The sequence below is a fragment of the Falco cherrug genome, chromosome 6 (genome assembly GCF_023634085.1).
Source record: "Falco cherrug isolate bFalChe1 chromosome 6, bFalChe1.pri, whole genome shotgun sequence".
In the NCBI taxonomy this organism is placed as follows: Eukaryota; Metazoa; Chordata; class Aves; order Falconiformes; family Falconidae; genus Falco; species Falco cherrug.
The window spans coordinates 49,202,233-49,228,083 of record NC_073702.1 but is presented as its reverse complement, the minus strand read 5'-3'; the positions used below and the strand labels follow the sequence as shown (position 1 = coordinate 49,228,083).

The following is a 25,851-nucleotide window of genomic DNA, read 5'->3' as shown; positions in this document are numbered from 1 at the left end:
GAGGCAAGAAGTAGGGATTGCTTTGGTCTCCCAGGCTGCTACAGTGAGGGCTTTATTTCAGTTCCCTCACCCCAGCACAGCTGCCCAGCCATGCAGCTCTGTTCTTTAGGGCTCCAAAATTCACGGGGTGTAGTTTTGTCCCTGTGGTTTGGAAAGGATGGGGAAGGAACTGTGTACCAGCAGCCTCTCATACTTCAAGCATTTTTACACAAGCTCTTGTTTTTCAGAAAGCTGTGCTCTGCAGGGAATACCGAGCTGCCTCACAGTTTCCTACTCCCACTCAGCAGCGGATGGCAGCCACAGAGACAGAGCCTGTGATCTGCCCAACCCGCCCTCCCCCATCTCTCTGTATTTTCAATACTTCTAAGCTGCAGATACAGGCTCATCGGTAGGATCCAAGGAGTCGTACAGGCACCTAAAAGCACAGCTTGTAGCAGTAACACTGAACACAAGGCAAAAACCAGCCATCACCATTCTGTCCTTTCCCCTAAAAGGCTGCTGGTTTATGGCAGTAGCTCCTACGGACATCAGTTTCATGAGGCTATGCCCTTCTCTGACCTCAGAAACACACATACACACTGTTCTGCCCGTCACTGGTTTCCATCTGTGTCTAGCACCAGCTATACAATCATCATACCTTCGATTAGGAGTTACTCAGGCAGAACTGGAAGCTTATGGAGGCATCTGAAATTGCAGAGACTTTCAAGATGGATTGAATATATCATACTTTGAGTTGTGTGAGATCATGATCCCACCGTGACCTCCTTCAAAATACACTTCATAATCTCCATTTACTTTGTGATGTTTCTTGTGGAGAAGAGCTAGTGTGGGTGAAAAGAATCATTGCAATTCTCTGTAGCTAAATGAATCATCACGCAGTAGGCCAGAGGTGTTTGGAGGGCAAGGCATCCTATAATATGAAGTGATTGGCTTTAGAGTATTTAATAATGACAGATTACTCCTTGACTCAGGGCTAGGTTTCTGGGTCTGGCCACGCTGCACCCAACCTATGACTCAAGGTGGGCAAAAAAGCTGCGTATCACTCTGGTTGTTTGGAAAATCTGTCTGCGTCAACTTACGAATTTCATTTAATCTTTTTGAACTCTACTTCTGGTTCAACCTTTGAAGGTATTAAAAGTTTTCACTTTTATGACAAAGCACTTCTAGACAGTGCAGAATGACAGCTACTGAATCACTTGCTGTCACAATGAAGTGTTTAATACGTGACCCAGCCTGTCAGTGCTTGGTCACCAAAGCATGTCCTGATCACATTCCAGTGTAAGACCACCACTGGTTTGGCTAGTTCTTGCTGCAGTTTTTATCAGTATTCTCTCCACAGCTTTATCTTCTCTTTACTGAGTCATTTCACAATAATGTGCAAACAAGCCAGCTGACCAGGAAAAAAGGTAACACATTTACAAAGCACTAAAAGAATGAATAAACCTGTTGTGTGAACCTCAGCTTCTTCAGAAATAAATTAAATGAGAACAACAGAAAAACTTTAGGCTTCTTTGAAGGAAGTAACTTGAACACAACAACATCCCGTATCGCCCAGCTTACACCTGACTGCAGTGCCACAGCTATTGCTCAAAGGACAGAGCGAAGCCCGTCACTGAATCAGCAGGATTCCTCTGGTTTGATTTTGCTCTGGCCTTCGCCGATAAGAAAATAACGATTTCTTGTTTTATGCTCCAGTGCCAAACATCATGAAATGAATAAAAATACTTAATTTCTCCTGGCTATAAAAGGAAAACAGCATTTCTCAGCATTTGTGCCTTGCCCTGGGCTAGAGAGAAAGAGGATCTAAGCTTTATTATTTGTATTGCTGTTATGCCTAAGGGCCTCAGTGCCTAAGGGCCTCAGTTACAGTCACTAACTCAAGGGGGGCTGAACACGAACATGTGCAAAAAAGATGATCCTTATCTTTGGAGGACCTACAATTAAAATATAAATGAACAGGGAAATACAGACAAAAAGAGAACAACAAACCTTCAGGTCTTACTTTAAGGAAGGTAGATATTTTACCTTTATACAGGCGCAGGTTTTGTCCAGATTTGTTTGCAAGAGCTATGGATGCAAAATGTCCAGAGCCTTCAGGCATATCTTCTGCTGTGTCTGCTACTAGGTGTTGACACAAAGCATCATCTAAATAATCATCTTCATCCTCCACTATGTCACCTGAATTAAAATATTAGACCACAAAGAACTAGTGAGCAAATGCATTCTCTGTCTCTACTACCAATCAATGAATTTAATATACAGGTTGTGCAAACTCCTTGTGTAATCTGTGTATTTCATTCTATACAGACAACTGCATAGACATTGGATTTTCTAACAAGTAGTGTAACACTAAATTGGCAGGACAATCTAAGCAACAGTTCTCTGCCTAGGCACAGTGCCAGGTCATGGCTTTAGTTATAATCCTATTTTTAAGAAGTGTGGCTTCATTACAAATTAAGATACCACTGACACTCATATATAACTTCTCTGTGAAGCCAAAGTCAGTGAAGGAATTTCTCACAACTTAGCTTAGAAACCTGCTGCTTACCTTCCGAGTCATAGTCCAAACTTGAGAAGTCAAAATTTTCTTCCAGAAGACAGGAATTTGCTGTGGGGGACATGGGGACAATGCTGTCCCGTTTTCGAGCAATTTCCTCCTGAAGGCCCTTTAGCCAGTCCTTAGTCTTGGGCCGGATCTTCACTGTTCTGCCTTTAACCTAATGCAAAGAAAGAATTGTTTCCCCTTTGCCAAGCAACTTCACGAAATGAGAACACCTGAACAGAGTAAGCAAGTGCTGCCAGTCCAACTGCTTGAGAAACCGATGCAACTGAAGCTTCATTTCAGAAGCTAAATGAAGAGGAAGCACTCCTCCTACCCCCATAACCAAGTTTTCAGACTGCAGCAATATTCTTGAAAGAAAATTAGCTTCACAGCACAAACACATTGCTGCTGCATTTGGGAAATACTTGAGAAATAGGTGAAACATCTAATATCAACAAAACAATACTGTGATTGTAATCATGGTGTGGGACGGTTCCATTTTTGAGTCAGTAGCTTTAAGAGTTTGCTATCTGATCCTGCCATCTGCAAGCAGACTTCTTGCTCAGAAAATCCTAAATATGACTGTTGATGTATATGGAAAGTATATTATTAAACAGATTAAGGCCACAGCTGCTTATATGTGTTGCTCCTTGACATTTGGGGCGAGATGTATCCAAGCCAGCAGCTTTGGCAGCAAAATTAGTTTGCCAAGCTCCCAGCACTTTCACACACTGTGCACATTTTGGTCTGTGCTATAAATCAGATTAATGAAATGAGCCAAATTAAAAGATAAAACTCCAAATAAGAAAGAGGAATGAGAGTTAAATCCATTACTTCAATGTTAAGTTTACAGTGCAGGTCCACAAACAGTTTTGTCAGCATAAATGAGGGGGTTGATGAGTTTTAGAGTATGTGTGTGGGAAGGAAGAGCAGGGGATGGGAAGGTAAACGCCTACTGCTAGTGCTGAATTTGCCATGGAGGCCAATGAATCATGTTGTTCCAGCATGATAGAAGAAGTTTATTTGACAGACTTAAGAGAAACAACAAAATTTCCAAACCACAATTGTGAGAATGCTTTGGCAACAGTATGAAGTCACACATAATCTCAGAAGAACTGCTTTAAGTGCCAGAACAGTGACTGAGTCCATGTATTCTGCAATGGTATCAGAGGCCAGATCCTAAGCACTGCTTAGGAGTCACCTCCTGCCCTCCTGAAACTGAAATACTGCATTAAAACCTCAGCGGCTGTGAAAGCCAAGGACTTTGTGAGCACTAAGTTTCCCTGAAATAATACTAATTGATTTAGCTAGAAACTCAACTATCTCTTTTCTAAGCAAACCCTTTGAGAAATTTGTCATGAAATTACTATAGGTTTAAAAAAGTCTTACTTTGACACCATCTATATCCATAACACGAAGAGCTGACTTGCTGTCTGCAAATGTCACCAGCATTTGACCTCCACTGATCCTAGTGAAAAAGGCAGAGGAGAGAAAACAGTGCATTTTACTTCACCGTTGAATAAAAAGCCTTAAAGGCAAGCATGATAGTTTTGTATAGCTTTGTATTTGGTTTTAATTATATTTTCCCCACAGCTACTTTTTGGGAGCAAGTGATCTATGAATTCCAGTTGGGCACTTCCTCTACCCCATCCCCCCTTGTGTGATACCCATACTCCTGCCATACTAACTTCCATGGGTCTGCATATCCCTCACCTCAGAAGACATTTGGTGTTCCCAAAGACTAGTATACCATCAAGCTCTAAAGCAATTAAAACCAAAACAAAACCACCAAAGCATGTTCTTTTCTTGCTCCTTTTCTTTGCAAGCAAGGTGTTCCTGCTTCTGTTCCCACAGGGCTGCTTTTGAACACCCAACTTACATTTGGTATGTCATAAAACCATACAAAACAACAGGTCATCAGTTTTCACCATTAATACAACATACACAAGTTTCTGGTCTTGTTTTCCAGGTTAGCTGTCAGACCTTTTGCCTATATTTCTCAAAACAGAAGCCTTGTAGCTATGCTGGAGTCCTGTACAGAATCAACCAGAATGAAATTAAACTGCTCTGCCAGAAGGTATCGCACTCTCCCTCTCAAACTTGGTAGGTGATAGAACTGCGAGAAGCTGTACTATTAACAAATAAGCAAAATGACCCCCAAAAGAAAGGTGAGCCAGCAAGGAAATCCTAGTGAGTGTGAAAGAGAGCTGGAAGAGAGCAGACCTACTCGGAGAAAGTGAAGCAGGGCCCAAGGACCTGCCAGCAGAAGCAATGCATGGCAATGAGGCCTGAATTTAAAGGTGATTATTCACATCAAAGCTTCTGCTTTATGGTGCTGTACTGAATAAAATTCTCCTTCACTCAGCCAAGACAGCTGTTAAGACTATTTTTTTAACAGGTTGAGGAGAGGTAGAATATATTAAAAACACTTGTATTCAGCATACTATTTTCTAAAAAAAGTTAATTTTGTCAGGACAAAAAGGGGATTTCTAGTCTGTGTGTTTGAATAGATGACATGCCATTTCCGACCCCAAACTTACCTGACCAGAACAATAGTGCCATAATCCTCAAACATTTGCATAAGCTCTGTACGCAAGTCCTCAGGGAATTCATTTTTCTCTTCAGGTGTTGGTGATAGCAGATTTACCACTACTGTGGCATCCAGTGGTCCCTGGAAAGATGACACTTCCTGGAAAACACTGTCACGGGCTGCTTGATTAACTTCCTGAACTTCCACTTCTACAATAGCTAACACTGGCCTACAGAAAACAGGAAAAATGCTGATTTAAAATTAAGATCAACATCACCCAGTAGGAAATGCTTATATAAAATTAAAATCAATGTCAAGCAGTAGGACAGGTAAGCACTTAGTTGTGTGAAGGACAAACAGTGTATTGTTTAAACTCTATACATCTATGGTAATTTTTAACTCCACAGTGTAAAATCTCATTGCAAACATTTAATTAAGCCTGCTATACCTTAGAAGGAAGTGATTATTATGTATGTTCTACATAGACAGAGAAGCGAAACAAATTACTTAAGGTCTCCCTGCAAAGAAGTGCTGTGGCTGGCAATACAACCCAAAAGTTCAGAATCTGGTGGACTGTTTCATTTTCCCTGCAGTGGAAGAACATGCCTTGAGCACTGTTAATTATGTTCACAGCCTTGCATTAGCTCAATCTAATAGTGAGGACTGTAAAGGAATTCAAATAACAATTGTCTGTTGTACTTCTGGCAAACCTGCCAGTCTGAAAACATCAGGATGCTTCACTCGTTATCAAACAGCTGTATCCCAAAACATCTATAGATCAGGAGGCAATACATTATTTTCTGTTAGACAAGGCCACATAAAGATGTCTTTTTCCAAAAACTAAGGACAAGGTACTCTATAAGAGTATAATGTGATTATGTAGCAAACATATATCAACCCATCACGTTATAATCAGCCAACATCCCAGCTTTTTCAGCCATTTTTTACAAATTACCTCTCTGTGTATTGGATCTAAATAAAATTGAGAAAGCTGTCTGAAAGAGTAAAGCTTGTCTCACATCAGTGGATGCAATCCACATTCTCAGATTTCCACCTGCAAGCACACAGAGCAGTGGCTGTGATAGCTGCTCTTCTGTGTCAAAATTTCCGCCTCCTACTTACAATACAGGCTCTGGAATATGTATTACCAGAACATATGAAAGCAACAACAGCAGAGCTAGAAAGGAATAGTAAAGGGAACAAAACATATAGGAAGTGTTAACTATTTCTAAAAGCACTGTGAATCATAATGCATTTCCATATGTCACAAAGATATAGCTAAGCCCTTTTTCCAGCACAAACCTTGGGAAAGCAAACCTGCTGACTGTAATTTAGAAGCAGGTTTTTGCAGTCAAGCTTGCTGAAACAGAAAACCAATGCACAACAGCCATGTTTCACAGATTGCATCCTCAGGGTCCTATATAATGAGTGCAGCAGTTCCACCGTGCTTTATGGAACACAGCAATGTCAAAGCCTTGACACAGAGAAATTGATTGCAAGAGGCATGTTCTTCCATCGCTGGAGGAATACAGAACAGTCCTCGCATACAAGAGCAACAGTCCTTGCATAAAACAGTGCCATGTGAAGCCAGCTGCTGTGGGTCACTGAGCAGGCTGCTATGAGGAACAATACTGCACCATTTCCATAGGGCACGCAAGGGACAAAGATTATTCTGAACGCAAGGGAGCTTTCAACGTGGATTTATTACAAAATCTGTTTCAGAGACATGAAGCAGTGAACAAATTTAACACAGGTCATTCATATCCCTAAAGAGAAGTTAATGATATGGACCAACCAGAGGTGCTGGTCTTTGTTTTTTCCTCCCTCCTTCCACTTCCACTTCAAAGGGAAGCCCAGAAGCCCAACACTTCACTACTCTGAAGAGGTCACACCAGGCGCTACGTACACGGCTTATACCTCTTCAAGCCACACAGTCCCAACCTCCTCCTCTCCCACAGCAAGTTGAGTAGATGTCCATCTGAGCAGCTTGTTTTGGTATTGGAGCTTTCCAAAACCAAGCAACAAAGTCCTCAGTTTTCTATACCTGTTGCTGTAACTTACCCAACCCTTGCTGAGATCACAGTGCAGCAGAAATCAATACAGGACCATAGATACTTGCCACTCAGGTACAAAACCCACCATGAAGGGAAAAGAAAACACCAAACAGATACTGAACAAAGACTAAGGGTGTAACTACTGTTACAGTCAGACTCAATCCCTCACTGAAGATGTAATTCAGTATGACACCTTCTAACGCAGCAGCCCTTTCTCCGATTGTTTTCTTAGGAATTTACCTGTGGTCAGATGCTTGCAGCTCTGCTCTCCCGTAGTACATCAAGGCTCCAGGGGTCCAGGTGTGCCTGATGTTAGTTTCAGCATTCAAATCACTGTCTAGAAGATTGATCTCTCCAGCTATGCAGCACAAAATATGATTTAAAACTCACACAAAGCTAGTTTTACTAACAGTTAAAAGCTATTTTATTAGGGTGCACATCACAGATCCTAGTAGTGCGAGGTGGGGTTTTTTTGTTCTTGTATATACCATTCATACCCAAGAAATGCTTGTGTCCTAAAATTTACAAGTTAGGGACTATGAACAAAAATACAGAAAGGACAGGGAGTGCCACAGAGACAGCTGATCACTAGAATAAGACACCTGCAAAATGGTTAATCTGAATGTCACCCAATCAATTACCTGTACAATCTGGGATGACCGTCATATTAGTATTTCTCCTCCTGCCCCATTATTGTGCATAGAAACAGACACTGTACTTGCAAAATACATCACAAGTCTGAATTAATACACAGGGATTGGAGAAATAATATACAAGAGATGGGAGAAAGGAAACCCATGCAAATCCAACCTCCAAATACTTCTTTCGTAATGCATTAAGGTGACAGAAAGTACTCCAAACATTATGCTAGAGTGAGGTATTACATTGCTGTCAATAACGGAAAAGTTTTTAGGTCAATGTTTGGACTATTGGGTAGCTGTCTCTTTATTCTGTAGAGTTGAAAATAAGTTAACAGAGAATATAGTGGTTTTGCCTAACCACTCGCACTGGGGCTACACTTTCTTCTCAGAAGGCAGGTAGTCCTCTAACCTATAGCAGCAAAAAGAAGCAAGACAAAAGAATTAAGAGCCAGAGGCAGAAGAGCTTTGCCACCAGCAGTAAAGGAGAGGAACACTGGTAGCAAACTAATTACAAAAGCTTTGCAGGGCTGGGAAGGTGGGCAAAGAGACAAGGGATCTGTTATATACCCACGTGAGCTAGCACAAGCTCTAAAGAAAGGAGCCTGCCTTGGCTCTTGCAGACCAGCTAGATAGATCCTATGTTCTCTGTGTACTCCATCAGCTAAAGTCCTCCCAGGGGCAAGCCCTGCTATGCAAAATAAGGAATATGTATTGAAAATGCTGAAAGGTTTTCTTTCTGCTAAAACGGAAACAGCAGCTCAAGAGGGCTGTTTTAACTTCCTTATTATATCTCATACAGTTTTTCTTTCCCAGATTATACCTCTACCAATGGTTTAAGCTCCTCATTTTCATTTTTTATTCCTTAAATAAGAGTGAATAACTCTGCAAGACATTGACATGTACCCTCTGATTGCCCTAGTTTTGCTCTGTAGTTGTTACTCATGGTATGACTTGGATTCCAAGCAGAAGTTGCCAGGCATGTGAAAAATCACATCTGCAGGCACAAATCAAATTATTTCTCCTGTGATTACACTTTCAATATGATTTTTTTTCAGATTTTATAAACATTGGGAGATAGATGCAACTGCAGACTGAGAGAATTATGAAAACTGTCCCTGGATATGCAAAGAAATACTCTGTATTTTTTTATTGTAACTTTTGAGTAACAAGTGAAAACAGCCCTTCTGTTGTGCTGGCCACTCATGATCTCAAAGTACTTTATAAGCACTAATGAATGAAATCTCCCCCAATTCCAGAAACCTTCAGAAATATTCCTAAGATTACAGAGGCAGAAGAAATTACAGAAAAGTGCTTACACATCTACTGAGGACAACAGTTATAACCATCTAGTTGTTATAACATGGGAACTTTATGTGGACTAATGATTCTGTTGAAAAGCAACAGAAAAATCTCTAGATTGCTACACCTGGATTTTTTTCAGAACCTCAGCGAGCTCTCGGCACCTTTTCAACCTGTAGCCTGAAGCCGTTGTTCGCACACTGAAGAAGAAAGGGTTCTCTCTACCTCTGCAAGTTATTCCAGTGAAGCCAAAAGAACATCTGCTTGAGGAAAGCTACTGCGGTTTGACTAAGCCTATGGGACACGCCTAAAGACAGCTCTCAGCCCAGAACTCCCTCCCTCCCTTCCTCACCATTTACTAGATTAAATCCCCTCATGTGGGTTCTGGATGAAATCTAAAACAACTTTCAGATAAAGGAGGAGGAAAGATCCTACGCACCTGTTTTTTCAAAAGGCAGTTTCTTTCTCCACCAAAGCACTCTGTCAGTCCAAGCTGGGGTTCTGCACTTATCACTTGTGTCATAAGCCTCTGAGCCAACATCGTATTTATATGTTGGTCCAAAATTAATAGTCCCTTCATGGAAGTCTTTAAAAATCTGTGAAAAGAAATACCAACTCTTTGATTAAGTTACAGACGAAGTAGGTGCCATTGTGATATATCAACTTCCTTGCACACAAACAACACTCCGATTTTTAAACAAATTACTACATTCACGTACTATGAACAAGGGTCTCAAAATGAAATTTCTTTACGCTCTCAAGGAACTGGACCAAGCCAACATGCAGGTATTCAAGAACATGAGACACAGTGCCTTACTTTTCCACTGGATTTTTGCTGTTGTAGCTGATCAAATTCCAAAAGTGTCTTCCAGTCCTGACGTTTGAGAAAGTAAAAGACTTCCTCATAGGTTAGATCAATGCGATAATTAAAATCACCACACCAAAAGACATAGTCATGTGAGAACATGCTCCGCCCCTAGTTCAGATGTAAAAATACTGTTAGTGTTAGAGCACATTCATGAAAACACCTTTTAGATGCACTGAAATATACAACTCAGTCCCTCTGAATTACTAACTACTGGACCTACTTGTTAAAATCCATCTTGTGCTAAAATAGAATGGTCCCTTCACTGTCTTTTGCATCCTGCTGAGCTGAATTTTGTAAACAAGAGCATCAGACTGCTCCGTGTTTCCTGAAGGTATGTCTAAGCTGTGACACCAGCTTTATAGTCACAATTTGGCTATCATGAATATTAAAAATATATTTTTGTTTCCCTAACACATTTCACAGACACATACATATTCTAAATATAACACAAAATGTGCTTCTGGTACCAAGGCACATTCAGCAACAAAGGTCCTGAGTAACAACAAGCTCCAAATTTGATCTTATTGTGCACATCACAGTTTTGTAAATGTATTGAAATAAAACATTAATGAAAACTCATTCCAGTTATAAATTTAACATTCTATCCTCTAACTAGTTTTCCCCCCTGCCCAGTTAAGCTATAAACCTCTGAAAGGGAGATTTGTAAATGAAACGTTCCAGAGCTGTGGCCATCACAGCACTAGAGGGCACTCTTTATATGCATTATACACAGCTATTGTATATTTACTCTAGCTATTGTAAATGTAAAGGACGTAAAATAGTTAAGGAGGTATTAGAAGGAAAAACTACTATAAGCACAACTTTATGGCCATTTGGAACAGATATTCTATGCAGGATATTCAGACTGTCAGTATTAGTTCTTACATAAAACAACTGACTGATATGCTGCACGTGCCAAGCCTCTAAACCTTGTGAACAACAGGAAGTTAAAATTTTATGCTTTGCAACCTAAATGTCTTTTTTTTCTGACTAACCAGAATACACAAACTGGTCTGTTCCCTCCCTGGTTTAGGACCTCTCCAGAGAGGCCTGAGAAAGAAAGCATTGCAGCAATTAAAGCAACCAACATTAAGGGAAGCGAAGGAGCACTGCTACCAAACCCATGGGTTATCTACTGGCCTGAGGAGAAAAGTGTGAAATAAAACACTAGGGTGGTTGATTTGACATGGTTTAGGGGAAAAGTTACTCATGCCGACCAATAGTGCCTACTTGCCACACTCAGAAAAGTCAGCAGTTCCTTGATAGCGGCACATTCACAAGAACAAAATGAAGGGGACAGAAAGTACCATATCAGTGACCAAGAAGTGATACATCATACCTGAGTGCGAGCAGCTAAAGCACTGACGTACTGAGTGGAACGGATGGTCTTTCAGGAACCCTTACTATCTACTGCCAGCCAGAACTATTAATATATCATACTCTCCAGCTCTAACCAGTCACCTAGATCTTATCCATGAGGCCTTACAGATTTGTCAGTTAAGTTGCACTATTCTGAAAGAGGGACTTAAAATTGCTCAAAGGCGAGGACTTTTCAAGCACTGCGACAACTGTATTTTTTGAGAGATGTAGTACTTTTGTAAAGCAAGTGCTATATCGAGTGGTATCAGGTCTCCTGTGAAACATGCTGCTTTTTTTTTTTTAAGTTTTCTTTACCATTTCCTTTTATGTCCATTCTCATGGCACTGAAATGACTTCTTAACCTGTTATCAAAGAGAGCCTGAGACCAGCTTTCATAACGTAAAGATACGGTCTTTATCTCCAATGTTTTTAGGAAACATACACCTACGCTTACCATTGGGAAGCTGAGTTTCTGTGTGATTTCTTTATAATCTTCATTCCTCTCTTTCACCTGGGTCTGCCCAGCAGTTAAGTGACTGCATATAAAGCAGAAACTGGTACTATAGAACTGAAAACGAATGCTCACTGCTCCTTTATTTCCAGCTTTTCCTCCCATTCCTGTCTTCACCGTGTCTATTGCTACATCCCTGTATTTAAAAAAACAAAAACAAACCAGAAAGAGAAAAGAGTGAAGAGCTGCAGGGACAAACATTCAATTAACTTTGACCACAACATGAAGGAAAATCCAGTTTACAATGCCATGTTTTCTCCCCTCCAGAAAGCTTGCTGCTTTTAGGCACATCTTTTCGTTTCTTGATGATGTTCATGTACTTATGTTTCAAATTAAGTATAATACAATAATAATAATATAGAAATAAAACTATATGAAAGTATCTTCCTCCCCTTTTTGTCCCTTCCAAATGGACCAGCAAGACATTATTTCTGAAATATTGGGAATGTCTACAGAATATACTTTGCAAGTTTACTTCTACCACTATCTTTAAAATAGTGACAATAATGAATTTTACTATTCTGTTTCCTTTTACTTTCGAACATATGGGAATCTGTTTTTCAGACAGTTAACAATTTAATTAGTGTTACTATGTGTTGAAACCTGACTTTGCAGTTGGTGCCAGATTTTTCAGTCAATTAAAGAGCACCAGATCATAACCCATAATTTTTTAAATCAGATGCAATAAAATCAGTGATTATTGGATGCAAGTATTTATACCTAGCTCCTAAAATGAGTTCTGTACTGATGACAAATTGCTTAGGGCCTCCACGTTGTTAATTACATAGTATTTCAATGTCATGATTAGCATACACTTTACTACAGAAAGATGACTTGGCAAAGCAGACCACCTGCTCGCAGGGTAATTTCTCCCAGATAGCCAGTCTACTCCGAGAATAAAGCATGCCTGTCTGTCAGACAATAATTGATGAGATCATTGTTGTAACCAACCCCAGCACCATGCATGTCCTTCCCAGTGAGAAAATTTTACTTTTCAGATAGAAGTCAAGCTGATCTGGACAAGAATATTACCGACTTTAAGCAAGGGGCACATGGAAACCCACCAAATCTCATTTGAGTTATTGTCAGGCATTCATGATCTGGATGATGCAAAATCTTAGAGGCTCTCTTTCTTCCCCTCCTTCATTTTCTTACACCACCACCACCACACCACCCCCCATCTCTTTTCTTTCTTTTACCTCTCTCTTTATTTTCCTCTCTTTTCCTGACTGCAGAAAAACACCAGAATACACCCTCAGGGAGGCAAAAGAGGACCATCAATGTTTTCTATGAAAAGATCGGTTTTAAACACTCTGAAATAATCACATTTTCAGTCTTTTCACTCCAAGGAGTTCTCCCTTCCTGCTGCCTGCCTACCAAACGGCTGACTGATATTCATCTGATTTGCATTCGTGGCAAAGGTTATGTTGAGATAACTCACTGCACATTCAGCTTGTATTTCATCAATCATTTCACTGCTGTATAAGCTTCAGCTGCTCTCTCATTTTCTTTCTCTATTCTCTAACTTCTGTCCTAATCTCTTCAATCTCTGTAAAGCGCAAAAGCCTTTTTCTGCACTTCTGATCATTTTTGTTTTCCTTTTCTAGACATGGGAAAGACTATACAAGCATACAGGTTAGGCTTGATTACGCCCACATAACACATAGCAGCACGTTAGCATTAAATGATGAAACTTGGTCACTAAAATCAGACCCTGCCCTTTTTCTCTTGAGTTTCAGAGGGCTACATCCAATTTCTAGCAGTCTGACTGCTGCAACAGAGCCACCGTGCTGCTCTGCTTCTAATTTCCATTTAAACCATGCACTTCCTGCTGGATTACTCAAATTTCTTGTAGGCCAGGTGAAAAGTCAAAAACTGACAGAAATACTTCTCCTCTGGACTGCTTTGTATCAGCAAAAATACGTATTTTTTTAAAAATCATGTTGAAGAAAGGTTACTGGGAAGGCAGCAATGCAAGACGGTCAGGGTTACCTGGATTGCATTACTCTGCCTAGCCTACAGCACTTGATATTGCACAAGCTCCGCACTGATCTTCTCAGAAGATGAGATCAGAGGAAAGAAAGAGACAGCTTTTGATATTTTAATCACAAAACCAAGTGGCCAATCAGTGCCCCTAATATGGGGCAAAGGGCACTGTTTGGATCACTCTAGATATTAGTCAGACATTATAGATGCCCAAAGACAGTTTTGATTAATTATTCATTTCCTATCCATTTACACTTAAACTGCACAATTCTTGCCCACGACAAAGGCATTTTAATGCAGATATCCCTGTGGCTTCCTAATATTCTAGGGGCAGGGGAAGCGGAGTTTGGTCAGTCTCCAGAGACGCTGGTGTTAGTAAACTGAGGACATGCAGCTCCGCGCCCTCCTGACTAGGCACATAGTTCTGGTTCTTGTGACTTCTGGAAGAGGCAGACACTTAATGGGTCCTTATAGCTCTCACTTCTATAAAACGTCAGGAGGCAAAATCAGGTCTCTTTCCCCAATCCCCTTTTCCACCACTCTTTTCAGGTCTGGAACTAGCCCTTTCTCCATACAGAAACACTAAGGAGAGGGTTAGAAGGTAAAACTTGCCCTTCAGGCAGAGGAAGGCACTTGCCTTCACTTGCTGCTTCAAACACTCGTGGACTTAGTAGCTCAGGTCATTCCTTTTCCAGAAAGACAGCACTCAAACAAGGTGCTGCAGCCTGACTGGCCACCTGAAGCATACCCAGCTGAACTGGAGGAAGATATTCGGGCTACCTGGCCACCTTTGAGCTACCCAGGAGGATGGTCTCCAGACTACTGCTGCCTGGAAACGTGTCTCCCCCACGCTGAGCTGAGACCAGAATTCAGATTTGCATGATTCCCACCAAGCTGAAAAAACCACTCCCACCCTCTCTGGCCACACTCCAACAGCAGATGTTACTGAAGACACACGGATTTTTTTGTTTTGGGTTGGGTTTTTTTACCTGATAAAGGGGACATGATATGGTCGTACAAAGATGAAAAGACAAACACCAACAAGCTGTGCTGATGTCAGCTGAATGTAGCGATGAGTCCTGGAAATAGCTTTTTGAAGCTGCTCTCCCCACATTTTTCTGTTTGTTGTACTGGAACAAACATAAAATCATTTAATGGAATAAAAAAACCCCACATACAGTCAATAAAATGAACAGATTAACTATGCCGTAGGTTTACAGACATCCCATTAGGCTGTAGAACTGGAAGTGCTGTAGGATGCATGGCAGAGACAGATAATACCTTGTGAGCCAGCCCACGTTAGCAGGGTCAGGTTGTGAGCCCAGGCACAGCGCCCAAGTACAGTTACCCTGCTTCTGGACACGAGACGGATTTTGTCTACTATGCATAGACGGATCCATGCTCACATTACTTTTGATACCCCCATTCACTGTGGATACCTGGAAGCTGACTGTAGTAATCATAATCGTAAGAACAAAAATCCATGTCAGTCTCATGACTTGTAAGATTCCTTGTGCTCACAGTGAAGAGGAGATCATCTCTGGATCTTCTCTCACTGGGAGGACTGGCTACCCACAGCTGTTGGCTGTTCTTAGCTGAAAGTTTGCGGATGGGTGTATATATACCTTTGCTTCTGCAGACCTAGCTTTTTCTTATCTCCAGTCAACTAATACATGCAGATATACTGCCAGCCCAGCAGCCATACCAAGCACTGCTGTAACTTGTCATTCCCAAAACAGACAACTGGTCAGCCTGATGAATCAGCAATGGGAATATTATCTTCAGGGTTCCACCCTGACTCAGATTCAAACGGACCAGCATACACAACAGCCTACATGCTAAGCTGTAGAAAGTTTTGCCTTAAACTCCTTCTTTAGCCATAATTTGAACAAATGCAATTAGCCACAGAGATATTTCATTTATTTTAGAATTCCCACATGAATGCCAATTATGTTTGTAATCACTGAGATTTTCCAGTATCAGACAGGGGGTTAAGGACAAGCGATTAAATCAATGTCAACCATCAGAATTCTTCTCTGTCAACATAAAGACTACGGAGACTGAAAAAACACACTGTATTCTACTGTACAGAAGTTCACAGAGAAAGAGCACTTTCAACACCATCCCAGGTTAATCCCATTTGTTAATGGGCAAACATATTTCCAGCTATGATTACAAGCAACAGACTTGGGTGGAAATATTCTATACATTTGACCATAAAAAAGAACAGCTCTGAAGGCTTTTGTTTGCCTGGTTCTTTTGGGGGAGAGGTTGCTCTTTTTCAGTTGGTTTTTTTTCTGTTTGTTTTGAGATGTGGGTTTTTTTGTTATTCTTGTGTTGTTTTTTTTACCTACCTGGCATTCACAATATTCCCTGCACTTAATTCAACCATCTCTTCAAATCCCACTGCAAATATGTCAGGAGGGCAGTTCTCATCATCTGTTGGCAAGAGAAAAGTCATACAGGAATTACTATTTTGTTGTTTCTTCTAACGATTTATATTCTCATTTCCGGCAGAGATCATTCCTGTAGTTCTATCTTGTGTATACCCTGCCAGGCTATACATATTCATAGCTCCTTTAATCTAATCTCACAAAACAACCCCTGCAGTTCCTCTGAAATTTTTTTCCTAATTTTCTTCCATCAGTTGGTCTCCATCTCACTTGCAGGAAGCGGTTCAGAACAGAGCATTATATTGTAGCAATGTTAGGATGAGAAAATATTCAGTGTTCTCTCTCCCTCACCCCACTGATCACTAAAGCCACAACATCTCACTACCCACCATCTTTCACCCACTTGTCATTTCACCCAGCATGCTTTTCCTTTTCGACACTGATCCCTGTGTAACTGAACTTACTGTCTACACACCAGTGTGTCACTTCCATCTCAATGACTTTAGTAAATTTATCTACCAGTTTACAGAACCCTTTGAAGTTTCTTCTTATCTTCTTTCTTCCAAGTCCTTCTTAGACCACCCACACTTAAGGTTAGGTTAGGTCATTCTAGAGCACAGTGACCCTCCCTTCCCTGGCCCAGACCTGTGGATATTACCCTGGCAAAACACCAAACACTTGGGGAACTACAGGCCAGTCAGTTTCACCTTTGTGCCCCGCAAGATCATGGAGCAGATCCTCCTGGAAACTGTGCTAAGGCACACAGAAGATAAGGAGGTGACTGGTGACAGCCCACATGGCTTCACTAAGAGCAAAATTGTGCCCGACAAATTTGGTGGCCTTCTACAATGGGGTTACAGCATTGGTGGATGAGGGAAAAGCAATTGATGTCATCTACCTGGACTTGTGCAAAGCATTTGACACTGTCCCACACACCATCTTTGTCTCTAAACTGGAGAGACATGGATTTGACAGATGGACCACTCAGCGAATAAGGAATTAGCTGGATGGTTGCACTCAAAAGAGCTGCCGTCAATGGCTCAGTGTCTAAGTGGAGACCAGTGACAAGTGGCATTCCTCAAGGGTCAGTATTGGGACCAGCACTGTTTAACATCTTTGTCGCCAACATGGACACTGGGATTGAGTTCACCCTCAGCCTCAGCGAGTTTGCCAACGACACCAGGCTGCGTGGTGTGGTTGACATGCTGGAGGGCAGGGATGCCATCCAGAGGGACCTTGGCAGGCTTGAGAGGTGGGCCCGTGCAAACCTCATGAAGTTCAACAAGGCCAAGTGTAAGGCCATGCACATGGGCCAAGACAATCCCAAGCACAAATACAGGCTGGGCAGAGAATGTATTGAGAGCAGCCATGAGGAGAAAGACTCCTGGGGTGTTGGTTGATGAGAAGCTCAACACAACCCAGCAATATGTGCTTGCAGCTCAGAGAGCCAATCTTTGTACCCTGGGCTGCATCAAAAGAAGCCTGACCAGCAGGTCAAGGGAGTCTGCTCTCATGAGACCCCACCTGGAGTACTGCATTCAACGCTGGGGCTCCCAGCATAAGGACATGGAAGTGTTGGAGCAAGTTCAGAGGATAGCCATGAAGATGGTCAGAGGGCTGGAGCATCTCTCCTGTGAAGACAGGCTGAAAGAGTTGAGGTTGTTCAGCCTGGAGAAGAGAAGGCTCCAGGGGAGACCTTATAGCAGCCTGCCAGTGCCTAAAGGGGGCTTATAAGACAGATGGGGACACAGACTTTTTAGTAGAGCCTGTAGCAATAGGACAAGAGGTAATGGGGTTTAAACTGAAAAAAGGGTAGATTTAGATTAGATATAAGGAAGAAATCCTTTACTGCGAGGGTGGTGAGGCACTGGAACAGGTTGCCCAGAGAAGCTGTGGATGTCCCATCCCTGGAAGTGTCCAAGGCCAGGCTGGATGGAGCTTTGAGCAATCTTGCGTAGTGGAAGATGTCCCTGCCCATGGCAGCAGGGTTTGGAACTAGATGATCTTTAAGGTCCCTTCCAACCCAAACCATCCCATGATTCTATGATATGATGAATAGTGTGAAGCATATCTATTGACCCATTAGGTCTGTCTGTTGCCTAAAGGTTTCTGGTTTGTTTTGGTTTTTTTTTTAAACTGTCATACAGTCAAGGTAACAGTAACTTCATTCAGTATGAAGACTTAAATAGTAGACAACCATAGGAATATAAATCAGATCTGCCTTAGAAAATAAGAATGGAAAGAAAAGTAAAATATGCAGAAACTCTTTGTAGACACAAAGGTGAAACTAACACATGGCAGCTAGCCTCCTTTACTGGCTTAACCTGACAGGCACTGTCACGTGTATTTTCCATTAATAATTTTGGACATTTGTCTTTGAACACTTACCCATTTGTATGGGCACTGCACTGACACTGACCATGCAAATGTCTGTGTTGAATGGGCAGAGCTAGGGTATACTACGATGTCATTTAGCTCTCTTCCAGAAGCTGCTTAGACCTATCACGTTAAGGTTGCCTGTACCATGTAGTTCTGCTCCTCCAGTTCTCTCAGGGGAAGGTCTGGCAAGGCTAGCACATGACAGGCTCTCAACAAATTTTATTATCATGGGCACAGTAATGTGCTAACACATCTAACCTGTTTCTGAAACAGACTGGACCAATCACCCACCTGAGCTGCTCACAGTACAGTGATATGCACCCTAATCACCTATCCGTGCACTCAAGCACTAAGGGTTCAAACAAGACTTTACCAGTAGCCAAGGACTTGAGGAATTAACTCCTGAGCTTCAAGGTCAGGCACAGGACTATCCCTGTGATGCCTGCAGAAAGCTAAATGTTCCACTGTAACAACAAATGCACAGGTTTTGCCATACTTTTGCAACCACTCAATTTTTAAATGACAGAACATTCACTTTTCATTTTCCTTAATAAAATCTGTAAATCAATTACAATACCTGACCTTGTTCTGTAAATAAGAAATTCAGCAGCGTCAATTTAAGCAAGCCACAAGCACAAAAGCTTTCTATACTGGTTAAAAAAACAAGGAAATTGCCTTCAACAAAATAGATTTTTTCATCTGAAGGTTTTGACAGTAACATTTCCAGACAATCTCAAGAGTCCAGATTGTACAAATATGTTTTGCTCCAGATGAAGACCCAGGAGACATTCTGAGGGCACCTAAGCATGTAGCTCCCACTCACAAAGAAGAAGAATAGAAATATGGAAGAAGAAAATTAAATATGGGACACAGAATAGGCAGATACATACCACGATGGCATGTAAGAGACCTCTGATTCTGACCTGCTGAAGGTTCCGAACAGTCACATGGTATAGACTCAGGAGTTGCTCTGAGCGTCAGGAGCCCCACACACGACATTCCACTGCTGCAGGGAGGCAGTATAAATCTACGTGGAGCCAAATACACCTCTAGAACTGACAGAAAATGCCCTCCAAGATGCCTTTGAAAGGAACAGCTGGTGAAATCTTGTGTCCCAAGTCACTGTCTCTAGAGATGCCAGAAAATACTGCTTACACATTTTGACTGTGAAGTCTTACCCTGAAATTCAGAAACTCCAGAGAGCTTGGGAGAATCCAGCAGCCAATCTGTCAGCTCACTGGTACCAAGGATGTTGCTTCGGAACTGCTTCCCCCCATTCACGTTCCAGGTCCCCATGGCAACACGAACACGCTTGAAGCTTGTGAATTCAAACTGACGCTCTGACATGGCCTTTAAAATACTTGGAGTTACTGACGGAAGAGGAGAGAGAGAAAGAGGGTAAGTAAAAGAAGAATGTGCTGTAAAAGGAAGACAGAAAGCATACAGACAGCAGCAACACAGTCACTGTGAAACAATGACATTACCCTAGCAGCAACACCACAAAACCTAAGGAATAACTCCAGCAGCAATGGCAATAACTACAAGATAACTGGGGCTGGAGTCAGCAATTTCTCTTCCAGAACCCAGGCACTCTTTGAAAGCTTGAGAAGGGCTGGTCACTCACTGGCAGCATACATTTTCCTGCACTTCTTCAAGTAATAAGCAAACAAATTCTTTTTCCTCCCTTAATCTTTTCAGTTTAGCCTACAGCAATGTTGTGGTTTAACCCCAGCTAGCAACTAAGCACCACATGGCTGCTCACTCACTCCCTTGTTCCAGTGGGATGGGGGAGAGGACTGGAAGAGCAAAAGTGAGAAAACCTGTGGGCTAAGACAAAGTTTAATACGACAGAAAAGGAAGAAAATACTAATAATACTAGTAATTAATTAGAATATACAAAACAAGTGATGCACAATGCAATTGTTCACTACTTGCCCGCCGATGCCTAGCCAATTTCCAAGCAGCAACCCCTGGCCAGCTTTACCCCCAGTTTATGTACTGAGCATGACATCATATGGCATGGAATATCCTTTTGGCCAGTTTGCATCAGCTGTTCTGGCTGTGTCCCCTCCCAGCTTCTTGTGCCCCTCCAGCCTCCTTACTGGCAGGGCATGAGAAGCTGAAAAGTCCTTGACTTAGTATATACTAACACTACTTAGCAACAACTAAAAACATCAGTGTATTACCAACTTTATTCATGCTAAGGCCGAAGCACAGCACTGCATCACCTACTAGGAAGAAAATTAATACTATCCCAGTTGAGACCAGGGCAAGTGATCACGTCACAAGTTATGACTTACACTGACACCTTAAGAAGTTTAGAGTGTGGAGGGAAAGGCAGAGAGCAGCACGGAGTTTTACATCATTCCAGATCTAGCACGGTTGTGGCTCTCTAGCCTGGTCAGATCTCCTCGCAGGAAACTTCTTATTTTTGATGAGTATAGAAAATTAGCAGTGTGGTTTTTTTGTGAGCAGCTGAAGTAACCTTAACCTTTAACTACCTGATTTGCATTGGCAGTCAGGCACAGAGAAACTGTATTTTCCTTGGGGTCCACAAGTGGCACTGAATGGTTTGAGTCTATCCTACTAAAATCTGGTAGTTCTCTGGAGCAAACTGACTACCTGGTACCGTTTGTGGGTTCAATTAGTCTATATTTTGAACACAAGTATCTTCTCAGAGACAGCTAAGTTGGTTTACTTTAGATGGGTGCAAACAAATATGTATATATTGTGGATTATCAGGGTCCTGGAGTAAAGCAAGGAATGAACCAACATGACAGAAATGTGCCTTTAAAGAACCAAATGGATAAAATCATGTGCAAACTGCAGGCCAAAAATAAGTATGTAAAAAGTCTGAGATTAAGAGACTTCCTCAAACTCATACAGGACCAGACTGGCAATATAACCCTAAAATCTCTCCCTCTGGTCCGACTCCTCTAAACTGTCAGAAGAGATCACCATAAAAAAGCAGACAAACATATTCAGTTCCAAAACAAAATATGAAAAATAAGCACAGTGGAATTAAAACACACAGAGTTGTTATATGGTCACTTCAAGGCAGTGTTTTAAACAATAGATTTGTGCAAAAGTAGCTTATTTATTGATTTTTTTTCAAAAGGGTGCAATTGCTTACATCTGACAGGTAAAAGAAGACACAAAAGTGAAGGATTCATACTGGCCTTACCCAGCAGTGCAGTGTGGTCCATAAGCATCTTGCCTTTGTCTGCATATTCCTCACTGAAGAAGTCACCCATGAGCAGCAACTTGATGGCTTCCTGCTTTACTGCATCAAAGAAATTTGACTGAATGGTGCGAGACACAGAGCGGGCACCATCCTTGAACTTCCCAACCTGTATCAGACAGGAATCATCAGTGCAAGTGACACTGATGAGTAAGTCAGACATCTTTCTTTACTTGTGAATAAACAGTTTTGCCATTTTTCTTTACCTTGTGCTTCCCCTCAAGGGCACGACTGCCAGTAAATACTCTGCTCAGATTATGACCGTTGAGAGTCCACATCACTTTGTAGGATTCCACAAAGCGCTCAATTATAGATTTAGAGTTCAACCCAAGGCTCTCTAATTGAGCAAGCAGGATCTGGATTAGGTGCAGAAGGAGAAAAAAACAACACTGTTCTTCAATGTGTTTTTGCTTTTTATCCTCAATTTAAGTATTCCAGCGAGCATCATTCTGTATCATAAAGCTGGCAAGATAGATTTGTATAAGTGAGGCTTAAGCCCTCTTTCCTCTCTTTTCCCTATATGCATGCAGTATAGGCATCCACGAAAAGTCCTCTGACAAACTCACCTCCAATGCAATGAAGGACTGTACACTATTAGTACGATCCAGGCAGTCCAAACAATTCATTCGAAAAGTACCTGTCTGCAGACTTCGGTAACCAAACACAAAAGAAGGGAGGGAAGAAAGGTACATTTTAAAATACCATCTAATCAGGAGTTGATTGAACAAGATAATCAAATGTTCAGCCTGAATATTCCCACCCACATTTTGACGGTGCAAGCCCATTATGCACAATGTATGCCATTAACATATAATTACTTGCCTACATTTGCAACACTGTATTAGCAAATCCATGCACTGGTAATTTTGCAGATTCCAAACAACGGAGATGCAGTTAAGCTAAATAACCTATTTAGCACCAAGACTACACTTTGTCTCAAAATTGTGTTTCAAGATGGCCATTTATGCTCATGGTCCAAACACAGCAAGAAACCTGGGAAGGACAGGTGGTGGCTGGATATGCTGTGACACAGGGGCAGGGACACTCACCGTGAACTTACATTCTCGCCCTTTGTGAAGATTCCAAAGTCTTCCCAGTGCAACTTCAGCTGAGGCCTCAGCAAATTTTCCAGTTTCTCAGTTTTTCCACCTTTTGCAAATTGGTGGTAGTCAAAGTTTATCATGGGAGTGTCTTCTGCATGGGAAGAGGCCCATAGCAGTTTCTGTGTAGATAAAGAAGGAAAACAAATCCTGCGCAAGCCACAGTAAGGATTGATACCAGCATGCTTTTATCATTACTAAACTTTGACTGTTTATCACATTTTTAATATTGAGAAGTTCATAGGGAATTCTGAAAGGCCAGGCATGAAAAAAGCAACTGAAGTTCCCTATTTGTTTTCTTTCCAAAACTAAACTGGATTATTAGACCCCGATTTTTCTGCCAGGGAACTCAAACTGTAACTGCAAAGTATATATCAGAATTGCTGCTTTCTGCATCTTGGCTAGTGGCAGCCCTGCAGAAGTGGGCTGCCGTCTCTGTGCATGAGGGTGGACAGCAACAGTGATACGCTGGGCAGGCTCAGGACCAAGACCCTGATGGGATGGGTGTACAGAGCTGCTTACCAGTAGAAGAGCATAGCAGTGCATGGGTGTATTTTTTAACCATTCCTGAAGTGCCAAGAAATCGGAAAATGTGGCCTTAAATTTAGGCAGAGGTTGCTTGGGGAGGAAGTAAGAAAGAAATGATGTCCTAGGAAACATACTATAAAAAGTCTGTGGTAAACCACAACAGTGAAAGAAGAGGCATAAATAGTCTCATTATTTCATCTCCAATACCCATGACCTCACATGCATAATCACCATGAATTTCATCACGGTATCTGTAATAGACACAACAATAATATGTCCTCTCCATGGATTATATATTATTTTTATATATGTATATATATAATTATACAATAATAATACTCTCCGTGATAAAGCCAGAGAGAACTGTTATTAACTCTGTACTATGACTAACTTTGACTATTTCCTTCCTTCCTGCACATTTTTATCCCAAGACAGATGCTTTTCTCCACTTAGATAATGACACAAACTGAACAAAATAATTCTGATATTACATTGTAAGTGTACACACAGCAGTTACACCAGTATAATTGTATCAAGTAAGCCATTAAGCCTTCCCCACAGAAACAAATTTAAAGGCACTGCACGGTGTTTGGAGAGAGACCTGCAAAATATTTTTCATTACACTATTAAAAAGCCAAAACACTCAGTATCCACTCCTCTGTTGTTGACACCGCAACTTGCCTTTGCAGGTGCTGGCACCAGTAGTAATGCACTTGAGGATGACATTTACCCATTGCCTCAGGGTAAATCATTGTCAGAGTATTTGTAACTCTACACTACAGCATTGCTTTTACTGTAAACAGAATTACATCTGTTATAGGGGATGCTTATGAAAGCAACAGCCTTACTGGGAACAGTATTGAGTTTTGGTCTGGTAACAGATGGCTCAGATAACAGCTGAAGGTAAGCTGGTCATTTACAATTTTTCATTCGTTCCTGTTGCATAAATGAATGGTAGCGGTGACATTCTGCTCAAGAGAACACAGCAGCAGTAATTACAAGAGTATTTTGAACCACCTCTGATGAGAATTACTAAGATTGCAGCAAGAGCTGGGAGAAAAGGAAGGAATACAAGCAAAGGAAGATGGAGAAACAGAGAAATAAACTAATGACAGAACAGGAGGAAAATTTTCATTCCTAATCATTCCCCTATTAATTACTTTATTTTTAATTCAAGCTTTTTAAAATCACCAAAGTAAAAACTAACTACATATCCTTTCTGAACACCCATTTATTAAAACACAAAGGTAAAGAAAAGACCAATAAGTGGTTATTTTGAATGGGTACAAAACTTCGGTTTCCAGTGTTGTCAGTCTAAATTCTTTCAGCTCATGGTGCTTTCATAATTTGTTTATTTTTTTAAAACAGGGATAAAGTTTAACAAATCAAACAAAACAGGTTCTTATTTAAATTAAATGAACAAATGCAAGGTCTTTATTCTAGAGGTGCCCTGTTTCTGACTTAGTTTCTGATTGTATGATACCAGCCAGAACATGGTCTCCAAGAACGTGAGTTTGATAAAATACCAGTATTAAACTCACAAAAAATGTCACATTTGTATCCTCATAAGTTATTTGAGCATTTCAGAAGTTATTATCTCTTACCCTTAAATTACAATGTTTTTGCAAAATAAACTATAAAAAAACTATTTTAAAGATAGGGAAACCTTAGAGATTATGGAGGCTTAGCCGTGTCATGCAGAAATTCAGTAAGAAGCTGAAAACAGCAGCTAAGACCAGACTTCACTTCTGTACCTTCCTCATTGCCTTGCGAGCGTTAGTCATCATCACTTTCTTTGGCTGTATTCTGTACAGGGGGAACTCACTTGGTCACTTTCCACTGCGGAAGCTGACAGTTCCCCCCAGCAATTTTGGACGAGGAGGAAATGGTCACACACAAAAACTGCCAAAAAGCTCACAGCATTCCCTGTCTCAAGTACATTATTCCAACAGAGAGTGAAACAAATTGGGAACTATTATTTAACTATAATTTTCATTTTGCTTAGTTTCACACATTAAGTATTTGAACTCAGAACTGTTGTATCATTCTTTAGCAATGAAAATACGTAACACTTACTACAGGTGCGTACTTAAACCATTCTTCATACTATTCTTAGGAAGATATTCTCCACAGTATCTATGTTGGATTTCTAAAGCAACAAGCACTTAGGAGGCAGACTTCCAACAACCTCCAGCCAGATTCAGGCAGCTATTGCACTCACAGAAATCCCACTGAGTGCTAATCTGTGGCTTCAAGCACACATTAGTTTTAAAAATCTGGCCATGAGAACACTATACTAGAACTCAGTGCAACTTTAATTCTACGATGCATCCTTGCTTTCAGGTAGTAGTTGTGCCTAGGGACATTTAGGGGCCAGTAAAGCCTCTCTTCATATATCAGACTGTCATCTGATGCTCAGG

At 41.2% G+C, this 25,851-nt stretch overlaps 1 protein-coding gene across 5 annotated transcripts in view; it reads right to left on the bottom strand.

Moving 5' to 3' along the window:
- Positions 1-25,851, bottom strand: part of SYNJ2 (synaptojanin 2) — a 71,814-nt gene that overhangs the window by 7,423 nt on the left and 38,540 nt on the right. For all 5 annotated transcript variants that reach the window (XM_055714352.1, XM_055714351.1, XM_055714353.1 and 2 more), the window contains 15 exons: positions 22,853-23,025; positions 22,370-22,451; positions 22,010-22,159; positions 21,747-21,912; positions 19,741-19,932; positions 16,145-16,229; positions 14,780-14,920; positions 11,748-11,940; positions 9,884-10,042; positions 9,506-9,662; positions 7,367-7,484; positions 5,083-5,301; positions 3,932-4,010; positions 2,549-2,717; positions 2,026-2,178 (listed from right to left, as the gene is read on the bottom strand). In XM_055714352.1, coding sequence (XP_055570327.1) covers positions 2,026-2,178; positions 2,549-2,717; positions 3,932-4,010; positions 5,083-5,301; positions 7,367-7,484; positions 9,506-9,662; positions 9,884-10,042; positions 11,748-11,940; positions 14,780-14,920; positions 16,145-16,229; positions 19,741-19,932; positions 21,747-21,912; positions 22,010-22,159; positions 22,370-22,451; positions 22,853-23,025 — 2,236 coding nt within the window. The remainder of the gene's footprint in view (positions 1-2,025; positions 2,179-2,548; positions 2,718-3,931; positions 4,011-5,082; positions 5,302-7,366; positions 7,485-9,505; positions 9,663-9,883; positions 10,043-11,747; positions 11,941-14,779; positions 14,921-16,144; positions 16,230-19,740; positions 19,933-21,746; positions 21,913-22,009; positions 22,160-22,369; positions 22,452-22,852; positions 23,026-25,851) is intronic.